The sequence below is a fragment of the Lissotriton helveticus genome, chromosome 4_1 (genome assembly GCF_964261635.1).
Source record: "Lissotriton helveticus chromosome 4_1, aLisHel1.1, whole genome shotgun sequence".
Taxonomy (NCBI): Eukaryota; Metazoa; Chordata; class Amphibia; order Caudata; family Salamandridae; genus Lissotriton; species Lissotriton helveticus.
The window spans coordinates 163,287,895-163,309,384 of record NC_136063.1 but is presented as its reverse complement, the minus strand read 5'-3'; the positions used below and the strand labels follow the sequence as shown (position 1 = coordinate 163,309,384).

General features: G+C 42.7%; 1 protein-coding gene across 1 annotated transcript in view; it reads left to right on the top strand.

Annotated features, from left to right (window-relative positions):
- The window catches only part of ZC3H3 (zinc finger CCCH-type containing 3), a 1,704,695-nt gene that overhangs the window by 1,390,608 nt on the left and 292,597 nt on the right, over window positions 1–21,490 (top strand). The window contains exon 10 of the mRNA XM_078686633.1: window positions 17,704–17,885. Within this exon, the coding sequence (XP_078542759.1) occupies window positions 17,704–17,885 (182 nt within the window). The remainder of the gene's footprint in view (window positions 1–17,703; window positions 17,886–21,490) is intronic.

Genomic DNA, 21,490 nt, shown 5'->3' with positions numbered 1-21,490 from the left:
GACATAGATACGTCAATAAGGATGTCATACGACTTGCTCGTTAGCACATTCTTTTGCTGAAGTTCTCGGTGAAATCAAAACAATGGCCGCAGGGTTTTGCCCAGGTTGTCATAGGTTTGGTTTGTTATGAGAACTCCGTATGCCTTATCAGGGGCTGGAGGAATATTGCTTTGACCTAATCAGATAACACGTTCCTGTGCCGTAGTGTGACTGCGTCAGATAACGGTATCTGCATCATGGGGGTTTTCTGCCTCATGGGCTGACTGCTAGTTAACTTGTTGGTTTGTTTAACCAGAATAGGGTCAGGAATAGGGGGATCGATTCAGAACCTATAGGAATACATCACACCCACTCCACGCTAACTATGGACATATTTACTAATCTATGCATAGTAAAACATACTATAGAGTATAGTGTATACCTTACCACCCCAAAATACATAAATGCATTTTGAAATTTCTCAAATATACGGAAGAATTGCAATCATATGTATTGTATGCACTCAAGCTGTAGAATAATGCCAAAGTAATCACGCATTTGTATACATTATTGCTATTTGGTATATGAGAATTTACACATGAAATGGCTCTTAATACAGAAAAAAGTTCGAGACCATTCCATCACAGAATAAAATATTTATGAATATACCAGCGGGCAGCTAATGTCTATAAGCTATCTAAAATTTAGAAACCTTAGTTCTCTAAGAATAGTTCTTACTTTAAGCAGAAGATAGTGTCCCGAAAAATATGCAAAAAGATTTTGGGGCTGCTGAAAAATTGCTGTCCGTGAACTGGAGGTAAAATTGTTCATGTGACTTTATTTTTAAAGTTGAAGGCCGAATTCAGGGAACGCCGTGTGCGAGCTTGCTCAAAAGTCTCTATTTCTGCTCTGGTGAGAACATCATATCATTTAGGCTTTCGAAAAAGCTGTCAACAGCTTCCTGGGAAAGTTCCACTAACTCGGAAAAAGGTGTAACCATGCATTCGTGCACATGATTGTCTCCATTGACATTCTGATTCGCATTGCTGACAGAAGGTCGTACCTGTTCGATGCTGCTTTCATCTTGAACTTCACTACCCCTTAATCGTAGTGGTGAAGCTTCCACGAATGCCGTCATCAGGATTGGTAGCCTTTGAGGGCAGCACAAAGCGTGAACCTTGATCGGGCTCAACAATGTTTCTGCATCCATTGGCGCATCCGATTGTAGCGTCAGACAGGTGTCTAACACGCATTCTTCTCCGCATAGCAGACACCTTAATACAGGTAAAACACATCTTTGCCACATTGGTCGAAATGATAGAAACCAAGTCATGTTCAGGTCTCTAAGCCGGGAGAGTCCCAGGATTTTTGATATCCGGTCCCGGTATCCAATGGCTAGGATTGTTTCTTCCCTTGTCGCAAGAGTTTTGTCTGTGACGTGGGTTGCCATAACGAAAAATAAGGACTAAGAATAGGATTCCTGCAATTAGTCCCAAGATCAGGGGAAGTCCGCAAAAAATAGAATGGACGAAATCTGGAAAAATACCCAGTATGGCTTTGAATGGTGTTAATGCCATCGAAAATACTGTCTTAAATACCTTTGAGACCCCATTGGTATCAGAAATATTTAAGATTTCATTCAGGATTTCTGCAAAATGTATGGGGGAATTAGTTGATAACAAGGAATGTATCTCTGCAGTCGTCCTTGCGACTTGTAGATCATACGTTTCTTTTGATGACGGGAGCCTTGTAGGCGTCTGAAGAAGCACTGTTTTCATTCTGCTCAAAGTATCTATTCGAATAGAAGTAATTTTCAAATTGGGCCATGCCCTTGCCTCCCTGTCTGGAAAGGAGCTGGGGAACAGTGAGCGTCCACAGCACTTGACCTTCGCAGTCGTAGTTACGAGATAAGGAGTCCCGGGCATAAGACTACAACATCTGCGATCTACAATTAGAATGTAACTCCCATTATAGAGTCTTTGAAAGAATGGTTCTATCTCTGTTGCAGGTGCGCCTTGCTGGTGACATGAAAGGTTGTATGAATTCCCTTCACAGGCTCCATGCTAACTAATTCCGTTACACAGAAGCGTGCCGCTTAGTGACATCGCACAATTATCGCCACTAAGAAACACTTTCTGTCCTTTATTACTGACACATGCATGTGAATAGGGCAGGTTCCATGTTGTTTTAATGTACCCCTTTCCCAATTTCTCGTACATGCCAGCCTGTATATATTTTTGGCAGTATTGAAACCTGAAGGTTGAGATTGGAATATTTATTATCCCATGTATTATCCATTCACTGACAGGTCGTTCTGACATTGTCACTGGTAATCTTTCGAGTTTTTCAATGCTCAAGATTGTATAATCAGCACCCTTTTGTGCCATACTGACTTGTCTATCAGTAAGGTTAAAGATTTGGAATAGTGACGTTGTGTTGATTAAACGCCAAGGCACATAGCCTGAACGTAGATTTTGTAACGTCCAGCCAAGCTGTACAATAGAACGCAATTGAGACTGACCGTGTTGTAGCAACAGTAAGTCTTGCGATAATATGTCGATTGCTGAAGACACAATGCTGTCCAAAGAAAAAATTCTGGAGGACAGAGTCATTAACCCATTGTCCACTACAGAAAGTGATTTTTCCAAATTAATACGGTCAATTTCCCGTATTCTCTCTGCTGTTTCAATTTGAGTAACCTTCCAGGCCTCATTGTATGCTGCATATACAGAGGCTGCTATGAAACGTTTTTGACGCTGTTTGCGCGGTCCCATAATGAAATCACGCAAGTCAGCACCATCAGTAAGTAAAGTTAGGTGTTGCTTAATTTCTGTCAGTGTGGAAGTTTGTAGCCATTGAAGGCATAATTTGCCCACACTGTAGGTGGTTATTATCCCCGGGTGATGTCTTTGAGGATATCTAGGGTCTGGCCTGGTCATTTTGAACCCCTGTGTTTTGTTCAGGAATCTGTCTTAACAGTTATTAGTATCTGTGGGCCAGATCAACCACTGTTTCCAATCTGGATGTGTTCTGTTTTGGTTTAAAACATAATTTACGTCTATCTCTTCATCTATGGAGCTATTGCTGTTCATTGTTGGCTTTGGAATAGACGGTTTATTTAAGTCTTTGATTTTGGCTAGGCCAAGACAGGTAGTTTGTTGAACAGTGTCATTTAAAAATATCATTTGTTCTGGGATCATGCAGGCTCTAAACAAAGATTCTATACCCTGAACTTGCCATTCTTTTGTACCCCAAACACTTTTCAATTCAACATTTTTGTCCCAATAATCAAAACCAAAAGTATTCATTTTTTCAAAGAATGAGTCTGAATATATCAATTTTGTGTTTGTTATCATGGTCTTAGTTCCTGTCTTGTTTGACAATTTGAAATAAAATGCTTCAGCATTACTTGTGTTAAAACCTGAAAAGTATGAATATTTGTCATAGAAGGTTCTTGAGCTTCCTTTTGGAGGGGTTGCACAATGTTCCCATTGATTATAATTTAAAACATTTCTAGGTTGTGCAGATCTGTGTAAAAAATGGTTACCATAGTGGTTATAACAGTACATACTATCATAATTTGTAGAACCCTGCAAATAATCATGTTTGGTAAATTTAGCAGACATTACTAAGTCAGACATCATATTATTAATGCTTTCGAAGTCCCAATCATCAGCAAATGAGCTTGGTTTTGCAAAGTCACTCAATGAGATCTTAATTTGGTGTGGATATTTCAGGATTTCAACCGGACCATAGATTTCGTAGTCAGTGTTGTCCCATGCTACCCCACCCGGTATAGGATTGGCTGTGAAGTTGACTGAAGAAAGTTCTCTTTTCTCGACGTGTGAAGATGTGTGGTTTGAGGATCAAGTTGATTTTCTGACTTGCTGTATCCATTTTAGCATATTTTCCCTCAATGAAGCGTCCCAAAGTTAGTACCATGATGAGCCAAAGTATGAGGATAAATGCACCAAAACCCACCCAAAATTCGATCCATGGAGAAATCAGATATGTTTCTTTTAGTTGTTTCAAAAGTTCTTTAGCTTTATCTTTAAAAGTTTTTGATGATGGCTGTGTCTTTGATTCACTGAAGCCTTCAGAGGAATCATCGAAGTTTATGAAGTAGCCGGATGCAGTTCTGTCAATTGTTCCAATTGCTTCAGGATTACTGTTTCTTGCATTTTCGCTTGGTACTTCATTATAGATTGGTGTGTCTCTGCTAAATGTTTTTATTTGGGTTTTCAGAGGTCTGAGTTCTATTGCATTGCTGCATAGTCCTTGTTGTTCTTCTGTAGGCGTTTCGAATGTGATGAGCCTCTTCGTTAGGACCTCTGTACTGGTAGCAAACCTTGGTGTTCGGCTACTTATTGGGAGTCCATGTGGCCGATAACAAACAGTAGGCCAAGTGATTGTGGTTTTACCAGGTCGATGGATACAACTCGGTTCTCCTTTTTACCAGCAAGTGGCGGTAGTACAACTGATCTTGTCCCGTTGATAGACAAGACAGGAACTGCTTTTCTGTAAGAAGGCCCAAATTCCTTCTTTACCGCGATCTTTTCCCTGACTAGATCCCCGACTTTTGGAATCCAGACAGGTCTTGCTGGGACAGGTGGTGGTTCTTCAGTGGTTGTTGGCTGTTGTTTCAACTTTATGTTGCTCAGGTCTTTTCTTGTTTTGTTTAAGTCCTGCAAAATAGCCAAACGGTCTTTGATATCAAAGCTTTTTTCTTTCACCACTGAAGTCTGACTATCAATGTCAGAGATCAACATCCTAGTTCCAAATAATAATTTGTATGCACTGAATCCCTTCAGAGAATTTCTTGGCAAGTTATTTAGACTACGTTGGACACTTATTAGATGTTTGACCCACCCAGCTCCCGAACCTAATATCCTTTCCGTTATAGATTGCTTTATGCCTTGGTTTTTTCTTTACACCATCCCGTATCCCTCAGGAAGGAAGTGAGAAGATTCCCGCTGTGCAATGCTCATTTGGCCATGTTTCCCATCAGGCTGGAGGGCTAGAATGAAAACAATGGTCAAACGTAGCATGCTCTTAGCGTATATGCCATTTAGACTCGCAAATCTTTGTATAACAGTCCAGACGTCAGCCGAGTGCTGGTGATCTACATTATAAGTGGAAACTAGCCTGTATATGTTAATCGCAAGCCTTCCTTTTTACTCTTGATTTTTTCTGGAGTAAAACGACGGGGTATTTAACTGTTTCTCTCCCCACTGCGATCTCTGTTGCAGTTTGGGCAGTTTTTTACAAACATGGTGTGACGCAGGCTCATGCCTGGCCACCAGTACCGTGATTGTAATTCTTCCAGAGAATCTTTTAGTTTGAGGTGTCTGAGACCCTCGCCCATATGTGCGTCTGCGATTAACAAGTTTCTCCTGTCCATGTTTGGAATCACTCTATCCCCCACTCCAGGGATTCGAGCAAAAGGGACGGAGTTTGCATCGATTATGTATGTATAATTGAGTGGATAGTTGATCGGTAGCGCTGAGCAGTCGCCTTTTGATGACGTTTTCACCGCCAGCACTGTTTCACCGTCAATGTATTTTAATGTACGCTTTTTTCGAACTACGGGAGCCGATTTAGTGGCTGCCGCTGTGGCTGTCTCAGCCAATGAATTCCCTGCAACGTGAACGCCATCACGCTGATGACTCAGTGAGTGTGTCACGTGAGTCTTTGGTAGCTCTTTTTGTAAAAGAGCTATTTGTTCCCAGAGCAGTTTCTGCTTTATTGGTGCATCTGTGTCATCTTTGTAACCGTTTTGAATCCATGTCTGCAAATCCTTGTTATATGATTTGACGCAGTAATATGAATCTGACACTATAAGTGTCGGGAATTCGCGATCCGCATTATCTAGCGCCATTTTCAATGCTAGTATTTCAGTTTGTTGTTCTGAATTAGTTTCTACTGAGTGTGTTTTTGTTAATAGAGGTTTTAGTTTACCTCCGTGCCACACTTCTTTTGTAATCCCACATGTGGGGTTGTATGCCTGTTCTCCCCAAACGGGGGGTTGAGCATGCCCGTCTGTATAAATTACACAGGCGTAATATCGTAAAGGCAGAATATCGATTGGCAGAGGGAATGTTTTTTCATATTCTAGATTTTTTATTTCTTCTAGTTGCTTGGAGTACGGCACATTTTCCTAGAAAATTGTCAGCCAGGCTATACTTGATAATTCATATCCTAAGAACAGGACTGTCAGATGGGCAATTCTGGATTTTTTAAAGTTGAATTTGTAACCCTCTGCTGCGAACCCAAGTATTATGGTGTTCACTCTCTTCAAGTGAGTCTCCAAGTCATCATCTGTTAAGTAAATGTCGTCGACATAAGATAATGCTTCATCATCATATATTTGTAGTAATTCTGTTACTCTCGCTGAGAATACCCCCGGGCTGTTCTTGTACCCCTGGGCTAACCGACAGAATTGTTTTTGAGTGCCATTTATTGAGAACGCAGACAAATATCTGCTCTCTGGTGCTATGTTTTGACAAAAGAATCCATTAGAGATGTCTAAGGTTGTTTTGTATTTTTTGCGCACTATGTTATTCATTAGTGCAGCACTATGCGAATTTTGCACTGCAAAAGTTTTGCAACATGTGTTAAGGTGTCGGTAATCCAAAACTAGACGATATGAATTGTCTGGTTTGGAGACCGGAAACAAAGGGTTGTTCATTTGTGAGGTGCAAGTTTCAATCACCCCCTGGTATTCTAGCTGATCTAGTATTTCTTTTACCTGTTTTTTTGCTTCTTGCTTAATTGGGTACTGCCTTTGTGCAGTAGGTTGTGATTTTAACTGGATTTTGTGAGGAGTAGAGTCCTCATCCCATCCCACGTGATTTTTATATAAAGCAGGAGCTAGAGCCACTGCCCACTTTCTAGCAAGTGTGTATTTTTTATGAATTGGGATATGATTTGAGAAGGCAGGCATAATTACTTCTTCGCCATGAGGGCAATCCCTGACAAACTCTGGTGGCCAGTCTTTTTCAGCTAGAAGGATATCATAGCCCTTGGAGAGATTATCCCAAAATAGTCCCCTTATTTTTCTAGTCTTATCCCCCTCTATACGTAATGTTATTTCGTATATTTTGTGAGGTTTGCTAACTCTGGTGTCTGCAGTTTCCACTTGAAGATATTCATTCGTGTCCACTGTCTCCAGATGATTCATAAGGACTTTGCGAGCTATGCTCACTTCTGCTGCGCTGTCTAGCATTGTCTGAGCCCATTCTCCGTTTTTCAGTTGTGTCCTCAGTATTCTCGGCATTGTTAACTACCTTGATACTGGCTACCTTCTTTTTTGGAAATTGTAATTTCTTTTTTAGCTGAGCAGGTTCCTTGTCTTTGGACTTGGCGTGCTCTTCTCTTTGTTCTGATCGTCCTCTTCTTTCCGATTTCTGCGAGGAAGTCTGAAAAGATTGAGAGGGACGTGTATCAATGTCTTGATATCTATCAGGCTTTTTTATATTATCCCTGTTTCTAAGGTTATATCTTTTCCCAGAGGGGTCACTCTGGGGTGACCTGTGTCTTTGGTTCGGAGATTTCTCTCTTCGCCTAGGAGACCTTCCTCTGGACTGGAATTTCTTTTCTTTGGGATTGGATTGTTTGTTTCCATCCCAGCTCTTTTTCTGTGATGTTGAATTATTATTAAAAAATATTTTTTCAGGACTTTCAATCAGTTGTGGTTTTACTGGTATTCCACCTAAGCTATCTCTACCTAGTTCCTCATAGGATTTTTCTATGATTCTGGCAATTTCAGCTGGTTGGTCTGCTATATCTGTTTCCTTTAACCTCTGGCGGATCGCCACGTTTGCTGCTTCTCCCTTTATGTTGGCTAATAATATAGCCGAGACCTGCTTGAAGTCTTTTAGTAATTTCATTCCAAGAGTTAAAGCGGGTTCTGGACCGTATTCATCTTGAATTTGTTTTAGCACATCTGGTATTACCGAAATGGATGGAACACCGTGCGTTTTTGTGTAGATGGAAGCAAAGACTGTACCCCAAGTGTCACAGTCCTCAATGTGTGGTGCGATTCCCATTGGAAGACAGATAGTCAGAATCCTGTGCTTTTCTAGCGGGGTGGTGTCTGGAAACACCGCCTCTATTTGGGTGATTTTCTGCGCTAGCCAGAATGGTATTTGTTCCCGTTTAGCCGGTACTTTACCTAGGCAGGACTGGATGTTCTGTGGTGTAATTTTATTTGTGTTCCCCTGGTGAGGGGTCAGCTGTGGGAGTTTAATCGCTGGCTGAATTGTTGAAGTCCGCATCACATACTGGACTAATTGTCTATGTATTTTTATTAATTGTTTTAGCTGTGTTAACAGGTTAGCTGCAGACATCTCGTCGATGTCTGGATGTGGTGTGTATCCGGCTAGGACCGGCCACGTTGCTCCTGGTCTACCTAAAGGACCGAGCCTGGTGATGTGATTATTATGTTTTAGGGCGCCATCAAATATGAGCAAATGCTCTTGAAATTTGAGTGGTACTTCCACCTCCTCGAAAGGAGTATACGTTTCAGGTGGTTCCTCTATTTTGTAATAGTGGAAGTACTTTGTTACAGGATTTGCTGCTGGAAAATTTATCCATGAATAGTATACCTCTGTCTGCCGATATTCGTGTGCCTCAATTACGAATATGACTGTACCACCTCTAGGTGTCAGTCCATTTTCTATAAGTTTTATGGTTATAGATTTCCTTTTAATGACCGGGATGAGTATTATATCCTGGTCTGCTTCCTGCATGGTAGCATCAGCTGCTGCGAGTTCAGTTGCTAATCTAACTGCCTCTCTTTCTTCATCACTGTCTACCATTTTACTGACAGGATGGTTATTTCTTTTGTTTGCAGATCAGGTTTCTTATGGAAACAAAGATTAGATGCACAATATTTTGGAACAGTGTATCCTTCAACGTTGACTATACCAAGAACCATACATAGGAGTTCCCTCCTGCGAGGTCTGGCGGATATAACCTTTTACCCACTCCAGACGTCTTTGGAGTATTATGGGAGAAAGGGGTCTGAGTGAGAAAGCACGACTGAGTTACTTTAAATGTCTTACGTTAGTTTTATCGCCCTTTCCAAACACGTTGGGCGCCATGTAGTGTAGTTCCTATTATCCCAATAGGCTCTGCGCATTGGAATAATACCTTCAATAGTAAAGGCCTAGACCAGACGTTAACTAGGTCTACTACTGTCGATATTAGACTTAAAGTTTTGGGTTTGCCAGCTAGCTCAGAGTTCACTAGAAACTTTCTCGAATGTTCAGGAAGGAATTAACTTCCCTGATTAGACAAGAAGGGATTTAGTTTCTGACAACCATAGAACATGACAACTTTGCTCTCCCCTAATCAAGAGTGTATCTCGAGAGTCGTGTGAACAAAAGGCAATTTATTTTACTCAGTCAGTACGTGCATTCTTAGTCTCATCAGAATGTAGAGAAAAGGAAGAGACGGGCGTGTTCAATAAAAAGGTGTTATTTATTGATCAGTCTCTTTTCTCATACAAGAGAAATGGATCGATATTATTGCAATACTTATAGCTAAGTAAAGTGCATACATTAAAAGCAATAGTATGAAATAATACTGTAAAAACATTGATATGGTTTCTAAGCCATAAGATGTTTTAAAATGAATAAAATATATTACATACACATATACATTTGACTAAACGTACTCAACTGGTGTTTCTAAATACGCCTACCCCGTGTACCTGACCTAAGCCTAATACGTGGGCGGGAATAGAAAGTTACAGTTTAAGTTAAGTTTGTTTTTGCCAAGTGAATAACTAAAGAATTCTCTGCGAGGGGTTATTCAGTTCTGTACCTGGAATCTAGGTTGAATGAGGGATGGTATCTCTCTCTCTGGTCTCGATATTCCAGGCTGCCTGCGAGGGCTACCCGGAAGCGCCGGTGCTGGATTTCTCGGCAGGAGAAAGCAGCGCGTCTCGTTCTCAGCGCGTCAGGAAGGCGGGGCTGCGCCAGCGGGGTCTGCTCTGCTCTGGGCTTCGGCAAGTATGGCTGCTCCGTCTCGTCACCACCGCGTGTGTTTGCATAGGGCAATATCGGTAATATTTATACCTTTAAGGTGCCGAGATTGACGTAAGGATGGACATAGATACGTCAATAAGGATGTCATACGACTTGCTCGTTAGCACATTCTTTTGCTGAACTTCTCGGTGAAATCAAAACAATGGCCGCAGGGTTTTGCCCAGGTTGTCATAGGTTTGATTTGTTATGAGAACTCCGTATGCCTTATCAGGGGCTGGAGGAATATTTCTTGTCTAATTAGATCGCAAGCGTTATGACCTAATCAGATAACACGTTCCTGTGCCGTAGTGTGACTGCGTCAGATACCGGTATCTGCATCATGGGGGTTTTCTGCCTCATGGGCTGACTGCTAGTTAACTTGTTGGTTTGTTTAACAAGAATAGGGTCAGGAATAGGGGGATCGATTCAGAACCTATAGGAATACATCACAAAACTCCTGTTACTCGGGGGTGGCTAAGTCTGGCGAGATCATTTCCTTGAAATTATGCATAATACATATAGAGGGTCGATTTTTTGGATTATAAACAGCCAGAAATCTTTAGCATTTATTCTTCACAAAAGGTCACTTAAGTCTATGCAGAGAATTGCCAGTACCTGTATAGGAAGCATGAATTTACCTTCCAGGTGGATTTTGTGTGGACACGGAGAAAGTCTGCCTTGTCTGCTACTGGTGGGTTATCATGCACATAGCAAGAAAGGAGATGAGTGTGATTGGGGAAGCATAATGCAAGTCATAAAGGCACACATTTCCAGGGAAGATTATGATAAGGCATGAAAGAAAGTGTGCGTTTTTGCAGGCGAATGAACAAAAAAAGGCTTGTTTGGTCTAGGGAGAGAAATTCCTGAGGAAAAATTGGCATACCATAATGGGAGAGAGATGCTTATGTGTCATGTTGGTATTGTATGCATATTGAAGTTTCTGGTTAAACTTTTGTAAATAAGAAATAGAATTTAGCATTTTGGCTCACCGGGCAAGTGATCATGAGTGAAACTTAGAAGTGGCCAAGGCCGTGTTCTGGTGCCCAGTAGTAATGTTGAGTATATAGTCTCCATTTGTGTAGCTTGCGCAATGAATGACGAGTCTCAGTGGATGATCACATTTATGTCTAAGTACCGAGTCGACCATGAAAAAAAATTTAATTGGATAATGTGGGGCCCTATGCAAGCATTGGAAGCCAGAATTTACTGACTGAATTCATGGAGGAGCTATTTCTGTCTCAGTGTTACCACAAGGAAATAGCAAGCAGCAGTAGTGTGCAGCTGGACTCAAGGTAGACCAGTCCTCTGTACATTTTCCTTGTAGTGATCAGAAGATTGAGAGATGGGAAACGACGATGAAGCAGGAGCTGTAGTAGGTTTGTGCAAAGGGTGTGACTTGAAAGGAGTCATAATAGGTTTATATGGAGTGTATCACTCCACATAGTTTTCATGCATGGCATTTTCGCATTTAGGGCTGTGCGTTGTTGTATACAGATAGCACCATTGTGTCTAGATCGGAAGGGGACAGATTCAAATGTGTGGGGGAAGCAAAAAGGCCCAGCCCCAGAAAGTGGAGAGGGGGTAAGGTGACCATCTGGTTGTAGGATAGTGTGGTGAAGTCTTCCAAACTCATGAAGAATGGTGACCCAAAGCTTTTACATGTTTATGCATCCTGCATGTGGATCAGGAGGTGGTACAACTGAGTCATGGAAGGCTAAAGAATTTGTTGGAAGTGCTGTGTGTGCTAAGTGATGGTATGAGAAGTTTCATGAGCAAAAAGGGGAGGCGTGGAATGTGATGACTAGGAAGAGGGGAGATGATGATGAAGTGGAAAAGGTAGCACCGAGAGTAACCACGGAAAACTGGTATCAGTTAACCAATGGAAATGAATGTCAAAAAGGAACGCCAGGGACGCCAGTCAGGATTGCTTCTCCTGATTTACATTGTTCTTCCTTCCTTGTGTCGTCATTCGGTCCAATGCAAGACCCTAAAAGTAATATATGATGTTACATCGCGGTGTTTACACCGCGATACCTTTTCAACGCAGGCATTACAACGCAAGGTCGTTATAACAACTTGCTTTCAAGGGCGCTGGACTTAAGAATAGTATGATTTACTATTCCAACTCCAGTCTACTTACAGTTGGGAAGGTGTTGGACTAGTAAATCATACTATTCCTTAGGTTAGAGCGCCATCTACTGCAAGTCATTGTAATGACTTTCGTTGTAATACCCGCGTTGTAAAGGTATTGCGATGTAAACACCGCAATATAACCAATGTTTCCCCCTAAAAGCACATTTTAAAACGCATAAAAACAATTCACTCATAAAACACATATTGAAACAATCATACAATCAGATAATAGTATTCAAATCTAAAATAAAGAAACCAGCATGTTATTTCACAATGCATATTGTTTCCTTGAAATAATTGCCTGATTAATAAAGTTTAAAACTGCACAACAGATAGAGGGGGACCCAAGTCATTGTAGAAAGATCAAGCCCTCTTGGTTTGTTTTGAATGATCTTCCACTAAATATAGGACATAGGAACTCTAGTCTGGGAAACGAATAAAGTGTAAAAAATAGCATAAAGTGCTTCGAAGATTGACAGGAGACCCCATCACAGGAACAGTTTGGTAAAGAGGTAAAACCAAGATCCTGTTTCAGGAAAGGCACCTAAATAATGAATCATGTTAACTCTAAATAATGACAAAACAAATAAAAACTGTTCTGGTGACTTTATCCTTAATAAATAGGGCTCCATACAATTGCTAGTTGAAAGTGGATAAGATTGAACTGTGCATATCAAGAGCTTTCTTAAGTCACAAGTTTTCTTTATGTTCCTAATATTTTTCCTTAATTTGTGCCTTAGTGTGAAAAATAATGTGTGCTGTATTTTCCCAAAGATTGTTCAATCCTAGTTCTTGAAGGGTATTTTTAACATATTTAAGCCCGGGAATGGCTTGCACATTAGTTTGGTTCAAACTGTTATCCACCGTCCTACGTGTGAAGTTCCAATTCAGATGTTATCCATAGCTTGACCCTTAACAGGATGGGAGTCAATCCTACCGGGTCTTCTAGGAAACCCAACCCCACTTCATAGTGGGGTATAAGGCTCGCAATAGATCTGGGAAAACCTAAAAGCCCTTCCTTGTGTGTTATTATTCTCTGTGTCATTTGTACAGGTCGTTTGAAGGCAGAGGGATTTGTTGAGTTGTTTATTACCTTAGATAATAATGGTCCAGGGATTCAAGCGTTCATTTAGATGGCTTTTTCTGAAACACAGATGGGGCTGCATTCTACGATTTACTAGGGAGATGACAGCACGATAACCCCATTCCAAGAAGTACCTTTACTGGTATGACGACGGAGGAACCCTGCAGTACGTTCATTCTGCAGTGTAATCTGGATGTGACGTATTCTTCCATCTAGAGGTGTTTTGTCGCTGATTGTACTTCGGTTGTGCATTAAATGAACCCTTGCTGCTTCAGATGACTAGTCATGTTGTGTTGCTGGTTTCTCTTTGCCAGTGGTCAAAGTTCAATAGTTACGATCTGAGATTTCTTCCAAAACTAAGCGCTGGGGCAAGGAAGCGGGCGTCTTGGTATAACCTGAACTGGCACCTGAGATTGCTTCTTCTTTGTCACAGTCATTGCGTTCTCTCCCATCACCATCGTCCCCTGGAGATACTGTAATGGTAGACACCATAGGAGGTTTGAGATGCATCTATTTGTATGGCAATGCGAAGGTGGAGCAGGGTTGTCTTTACAATAACATAGACATACACATTGGTGTGGAAGGGATGGGCAAGGTTTCTGTTTCCTTGCCGTGGATGCATTCCACATGCTATCCTTGAGACAGTTGGATAGGGAACTCTGTAAGGACGATTTCTGTAATCTGTGAGGATTATGGCAGTGCTTAATTTGTGCCAGTGGTTTCCAGTGCTTAGCACCGGCTCTTATTTAACAGGGCCGGGGCTATTGAATTTTTCTCCCCTGTGAGATGGGCCAAGTAATTATCAAAAATAAATGTACCTACCTGTCCTGCTTCAGTTGCATGAATGTATGTTATGTCCAGAGGGGGGCCCACCCAGGTCCAGGCACAATCTTGGTTTTGAGACTAGATTGTGTCATGCGCAGTCAGTGTAAATAGCATGTGCGTTGTGCGGTAGGATAGGACCAATTTGCCAGCACTGCCGCAAGTGGTGAGATTGCCCGCTCCGCTGGAGATTGTTTTTGTCTGAGCATTGCCGTACTTTATAACAGCCCGGGACATCTAGTGGCCAGGGTCATCCATATGATCGCTCGATGACGTCACGGTCCATAGAAAGATGTTCCCACAGAATGTGGAGCTGTCTTCACTTTTGCTCTGTGAATCCTCGAGTTCACGTCTTTCTGAAGTCTTGCAGCACAGCGTCCTTCTCCACCACCACTGCAATCTGTGCAAGAACCGGTTATGCTTTTCATCTGAATTTCCTCTCTTGTTCTCCTACTGCAGCTATTGCCCAAAGCCCTGCAGTAGTCAACAGTACAGCTGAAGGGTAGGAGAACGTTGTTTTTTTTGTTGCAGATTTATATAGAGCGAACCTGACCCAAAGGTATTGAAGTGCTTTACATGAGCACCAGTTACGTTTACATAAGGACACATAAATAATTTGGTAGGCCCAGGGAGGTTATTTAAGGTTTTGTGGTGGGTGTTATTAAGGCTTAGGGGTAGGTAGCATGTTGCAGCTTCAGCCAGTACTAGCTTTGCAATCAACATTCCTTTTTATGTTTTTTTTTAAAAGCTCATGTGTATTGCTCAAAACTACAAGCCCTGTGGTACAAAGAAATTTTGTGTAGAGAGCCAGGAGTGAATGAACGTGTCACACAAAATACCGAGTCTCCCAGCTTTATTCAAATTGACACGCACATTGAATACTTATACAAATGATGGGAGAAGGCTTGAGTTTCAGAAGGACTGATCGGGGACATCTTAAGGATTTGCAGTCCCTGGGCAAAACTGATTTTATGGTACCCTGTTCAGAACAGGTTTGAATTTATGATCCAGTTTCAGATCTTTCATGCCCTCTTCGGCCAAGTCACTGACGGTGCACAGGCATACTCTCCAAATTCTTAATGTGTGTACATGTAATATTCAAGGATAGTGATGTGTGTTTTCAATATTGTAATACAGCAGTTGACTAATATTATTGTAAATGATCTCGGTGACCCTCTCCTGTTTTGAATATGTGAGGTCTTGTTTCTATCTAAAAGAAACTTTATGGATATTACAAGGTGTGTCTGATCAAAGGCCCTCAGGCCTAGGACCCTGTTATTAATCCCTCTGGTAAAGGTCTCATGGTGAGCCACACAGGTGTGGGGGAAAATGTAACAAATGCCAGGGTGGTAAAGTTACATGGTGTGTCTGATCAAAGGGCCTAGGACCGTGTGATTAATCCCCCTGGTAAAGGTCTCATGGTGGGCCACACACGTGTGGGGGAAAATGTAACAATTCCCAGTGTGGTAAAGATCCCATTGGAAGGATTAAGTTCCGTACTTGTGGTAAAGAGCCTGATGTGTGGCAAATGACTGTATGGTAAAGTAAGTCACTGGGTTAAGATGATCCTGCGCCGCGATTGTTTGTTAAACGGCAGAGTACCAGGTATTAGCATTTGCAATGCAATAGGTCTCGCATTACTGAGAGTTTGAGGTATTGGCGTTGCAAATAATAATGCAACTCCAATAGCTCATACTCAGTAATGCGAGATCTACTGCATTGAAAATGCTTGCAAAGTGAGCCAGGAACCAGCATTGTATGTCTTAGTGCAGTACCCCAAGCTGCTCCTAGAGGTCCCTAGTGAGCAAGGCACCAGCAGTGCATGTCTACAAAGTTGGAGTTATCGGCATTATAAATGATAAACTACCTAAACAGAAGACTTGTGAAAGCAGAATGAGCCAGAACTCTGAGAAGCTCTAACTCACTTCTTCTCATCCCTCCGAAATTGGAAAAAAAATCCAACCAGTCCCGATCCTTTTCGGGTAATATACCCAGGCTGTGGAACACTCTCCTTATTGAACTTAGATGCAACCCCTCCTTCTCCTGCTTCAAAAGGGACCTGAAACTCCATCTCCTTGACAAATAATTTACTGACAAACCCAACTGAACCCAACTCTGACAACCCAGTTGACTCTCCTTACTACCTTGACCATCAAGGATTGGTGGTCGACCAACAGATTTACCTACCTAAGCCACCTCTTGGCTCACCCCTCTAATGTATTGTCTCAAATGTTTATTTGGAATGCATAGCTCATCATGTATCCTTATACCATGTTTTTCTCTACTCGGTTCATTCATGTTGTAAAGCGCTCTGATACCCACGGGTCTAGCCAGCGTTTTATAGAAACGTATAAAATAAACAATGTTTTTTACCTAGCAATGTTGCAGGGTTCAGTACCATATGAGACCAAAAGGGGACCACTTTTGGTCACATATAGTACTGCACCCTGCAGAAGATATGGTAAATCCACCCTACCCATAATGCATTGCATGCAAGACAGTACTACAAGCACATTCAAATAGCTATGTCCATATATACAATTAATAGCTTTGAAGTGTGACAAAAGAATTATACATTAATTTCGGATTAGGTTGTATTCTGTGTGGAGCTGATGAAGGGAAATGTATAGATGGTTTCATATAAATGTGAGATGTTCTAGTAAGTGAAGTAACCACTGCCAGCCTAGCTTAGGACCAAGTGTGTGTTCTGCCTGAAACCTTTTAAGAAAATAGAACTTAAGGCGGTCGTAAGGAGGGACTACTAAGCCTATTGTCCAATGAAAAGCCGCCATTTACAATGGACAGGGACAGGAGCCAATTAAAAAGATGGGCGTAAAGTGGGCAAAGATTTATGCCCATATCCTGATCCAGCATGTCTTGAAGAGACAGCGCAAGCGCTGCCTAGGCGAGATCAAAAAATGCATTGCATGATGCATGGTCCCTTCCATGTGATAAATGTTTGTGGATAAAAGGTCCCTTTTGTGCTGTAGGGTTCCACTTGTAAAAGTGTGTTGTGAAGTGTTACTTACTGTGCATCTGACAGACTGGCGTCAACGCACCACATGCGCCTCGAGGTGCTAGGACCCACTTTATCCGTGCTGTGACATTACATTGGCTTTTAGCAGTGCCAGTTGAGGATGTGTGTAGAGCCAGTAGAGTAAGCGTGCAGAGCCAAGTCAGGAAGTGGGTGGAATGGGGGGGAAGTAGGTGTGACATTCTAAAAAAAAAAAAAAAATGATACAAATTAAGCACTCATTGCAGCAGTTACTTGTTCGGAAGTCAGTGGTCATAAAACATCCATTACGAAATCAGATTTACTGCCAAAAGCGCTTCCATTTGACATAAAGCTGCAGTGACCCTTTGTCTGTACTCAGTCCAGCTCCTAGTTGTAGAATATTTGTGGGAGTGAAGCAGTTGCGATTGTTGGGCATTATAATAAAAAAGGCTTTTTTTCTAGAAAGAGTGTAACATAACCATGGCATCATTTTAGGTCGACATAGAATTTCGTCGAAAATCATGGAGCTTATTTTACACCTAGGAGCGCGTGTAGGCTTCTCTGTATGCTCACACACTAAAACGTGTAAATAAGGTCTCCTAAATGTTAATGCGGGGCTGATCTCTGCGGACCCTGACTGCCTGTCTTCTACCTTTCAGTGCAAAAAGAAACACACCCTGGTGTGCCCAGACTTTGCCAAGAAGGGCAGCTGCCCCAGAGGGTCCAAGTGCAAGCTGCAGCACCGCCAGCACAAGCGGCCGAGGAGACAGCCCGACTCCACCGAGCACCCGGAGCAGTACCGGACTCCGAAGCAGGCGAGGCCCGGAGAGGGCACATCCAGGTAAGACAAGGGGCCCAGGAGCGCTCTTCTTCCGTGGTGGTGTGTACCTCCATTTTACATGTCTACTCCTTGAGACCCCAGCCTGTGACATCTACATACTGGAAACCCTGCTCAGTGACTACATTGGTAGAAATCCCTTGCAGGACCTGTAGCATCATACACATCCTGTAATCAGGCCTTCCTTCCCCACCACACACCCTAACATGCGCACACACACATTAAGTTCCTGAGGGGGGCTGCAGATGTGTTTGAGAAAAAGAACTGTAGTGTTCCGAGACAGGGCCATGGGTTGAGTTGCACTCTACGCTTGAACAGTGGTCACCGACTCATTTGTGCCTGAGCCTTCTTTCTCCACTCTTGTGTCAAAGAAAGCTTTGACAACATGGGTTTTGTCACCCAAATAAAAAATATAAAGGTGCGTCATCCCTTGGGGGAGTTTTGAGAATTTAAATCACAGCGGGTGCTTGACATAACTACTGCATCACATTCAATGTAGTGAAGTCTTTACTACCACAGCAGTCACATCTTAGTGACTTCTTTCACGATTGCTACAACATACTTTTATTTCCTGATCATGCTTTACCTGTAAATTCAAATGGAGCTAAAGGTCCCTGTGCACTCCACGACCCCGGTAATAGCCTATGCTCAAAATCTTGTGGCAACCCAGTGTGCCTTCTGTAAGGTCCTTTAAGGCCACCCAGGCCTGAAAAGAAGTACATAACATTTGGATTCTTTTGTATGCTGACATAAACCAGGTTCTGCTATTGTGTGTCAGTAATTCTCCAGTATTGGGGTGTCTTTCATAGATTCACATGCTTGAATATTCCCCATCGTCGGAGTGGGAGTCCCACGGTGAATAAAATAGCAATAATATACTAAATATATATATAAACATATATACATATATATATAATCACAAGAAAAAACCTGAAATATGTATTAGAAAAAGGCATAACCTGCCTACCCATAATTCTACATAGGATTGCATGGAAAAGGAAAAAACTATATGCAGCCTATTCTTGTCATTATGTTGGTCCAAACTGCAGCCAATCAGGCGACAGCAACCCTCTAGAACCTTCTCCTCAGAGCTCAGCACCTCAGATTTTCTACCGCACGTCGTGTGTAAGGGAGTCTCCCTGAGCTCTGCTCAGTTTTCTCTTCTCTTCAGGTTTTTCCTGTTTCTACAACATGTCTACAAGTAAGAAGTCTCTTTTCAGAGCTTGTTCATCCTGTGGAAAGCTAAGACTTTTTCTGAGGATCCACACAGTAAGTGTATTTACTGTCTTTACCCGGACCATGAGGTGGGGAGCTGTAAGTTCTGTAGAACATTCTCCACAAAGACTTTAAAGGATAGGAGGATAGGGAAGGCCGTTTACTCCTCTGGCTTCAGAGACTGAAAGATAAAGATAATGTACTTTCTGATGCTGAAAGTCTTATTTCTGGCCATTCCCAAGCAGCCTCGTCGCGTGGTAGTGTGCAGGAGTTGCCTTCTCCATTTAAAAAAAGAAGAGGATGTCTCTTTCCTTGGCCCCTGCGGTGTCTCCACCACTTCCTACCACTTCTGGGCCCACAAAACCTGGCTCTCAGGCTCCTGCTGCTTCTTCCTCAAGTTTTTCTGTGATTTTCCGTCTACGGTTCCGTCGACGAGATTTGCTGTCTCTGGTTCAAAATCGACGACGACGGTCACGATGACGCTTGCTTCTGGATCGTCTACAGCCCCTTCGTCGACGTCATCGTCGTCGATGAAGGTAATTCTCAGTTCAAAGACTGTGTCGTCAATCATCCCAATTTCGTCGTCGTCGACGAAGAAACCTCAGTCGTCGACAGTACGATCGTCGTCGACGAAGGGTGCGAAGATGTTGGTTTTGTCGACGCCTTCGACGACGAGTGTTCCGTCGATGACTGTTCCGTCGACGTCTGTCCCGTCGACGTCTGTCCCGTCGACGAAAAAGATAAAACAGAAGGTTCCGTCGACATCTACGTCGATGAAGGTTCCGTCGTCGGCACCACTGCTGTCGACGACATCCCCGTCGACGATAGCCTCGTCGACGACGGTTTCGGCGAAGAAGACCGCAAAGACCATTACACCGTCTATGCCTCTGAAAGCTCCGTCGACGGAAGGATTGTCATCGACGACAAGGCCTCAAAATGTAGAAAAGACGATACCGTCTACATTTGCCTCGCTACCTTTGTTGCCACTGTCTTCCAGCAAATCGGACCAGGTTGCAACTTTTCCTGAAGGGGGTATGGCTCTACCACCCTCTCCTTTGTTTGCTACAGACTCAGATCAGGAGTCTGAAGAGGATGTGCATGAAGCTTTTGCTGAGGCTCGGAGTCCGTCAGATTTAATTATAAAATGTCAGGACTTTAGTAATGATGAGGAGGAGCAGTATGGCCAACATGATGAAGTTCAGACTCAAATGCCAGCTGCGATGTTGCCTTTGTCAATGATTTCAAACCTCCAAAATATGTTGGATGACTATAATCGGCGTTTCCCGCCATCACCCCAAGTGCCTACTGTACCATCTGTATTAACCCCGATTACGGAGCCGTCAACTGCGCCTTCAGAACCGCCAATCAGAGACCGACATCAATTCAAGTACACGCAACTGTGTATCCTGATGATGACGACGAGAACCCTCCGGAACGTGAGGATGGAGAAGTTGCAGATGGGGATGGTGATGATCGGATGGCGGAGTGGGCTGACTATCGGGCACAAACACCATCCCCATCTCAAGTGACGCCAGGGGATTCTTCTCCGGTGGATATTGCAAGTTTCCATCAATTGATGGATAGAGCGGCTCAGTGTTTCAAGTTACCACGAGTCCGGGAGGGAGATTGTTTCCTTCCTATGGAAAGCCCGCAATCGGTCGAATTGTTTGAACTTATGTACAATTAAGATTTTTCTCAATTAGTGCTTTCCCCTACTCATTGTAAGGGCCACATCCTAGACCAGGTGTGGACCAACACCACCAGTGTAACTACCCCGACAACCCTGCCCTGTCTCTGGTCTGATCACTTAATTCTCAAATTTAATCTACATTTTGCCCCCGCTAGGACTACCACGCCGGCCACAGGTGGCTTAGCTAGGAATTGGAATGCTACGGATAAAGCGGCATTTCTACAATCACTAGCCAATACCACCCCCACTTTTTACGGCGATATTAACTCCTCAGAATCCATTCTTTCAGGCTGGTTACAAGCCGCTAGTAATCTACATGCCCCTTACAAAAAAGTCAGACTGGCACGGCGAGCTGACGCCCATAGATGGTTCTCTCCTGATTTAAAATCCAGGAAACTGGCCTTGCGTCACCTGGAACGCCAATGGCGTCGCGACTACGACCCTGAGTTAAAGACCAAATATACAAGGGCCAGGAAGGAATATATGAATGCCATCTCCGTCGCGAAGGCGGCTCATTTCTAATCCCGAATCCTTAAATCATCTAATAGATCTAAGGATATTTTTAATATTCTTAATGAACTTACAAACATGGATAATGTCCGCCCTAAGACAATCCCTACCCAGTCTCTATGTGACTCACTTAACACCTACTTTAGTGAGAAAATTGTAAATATTAAAGCTAGCATTCCCCAGTCTGTGACTC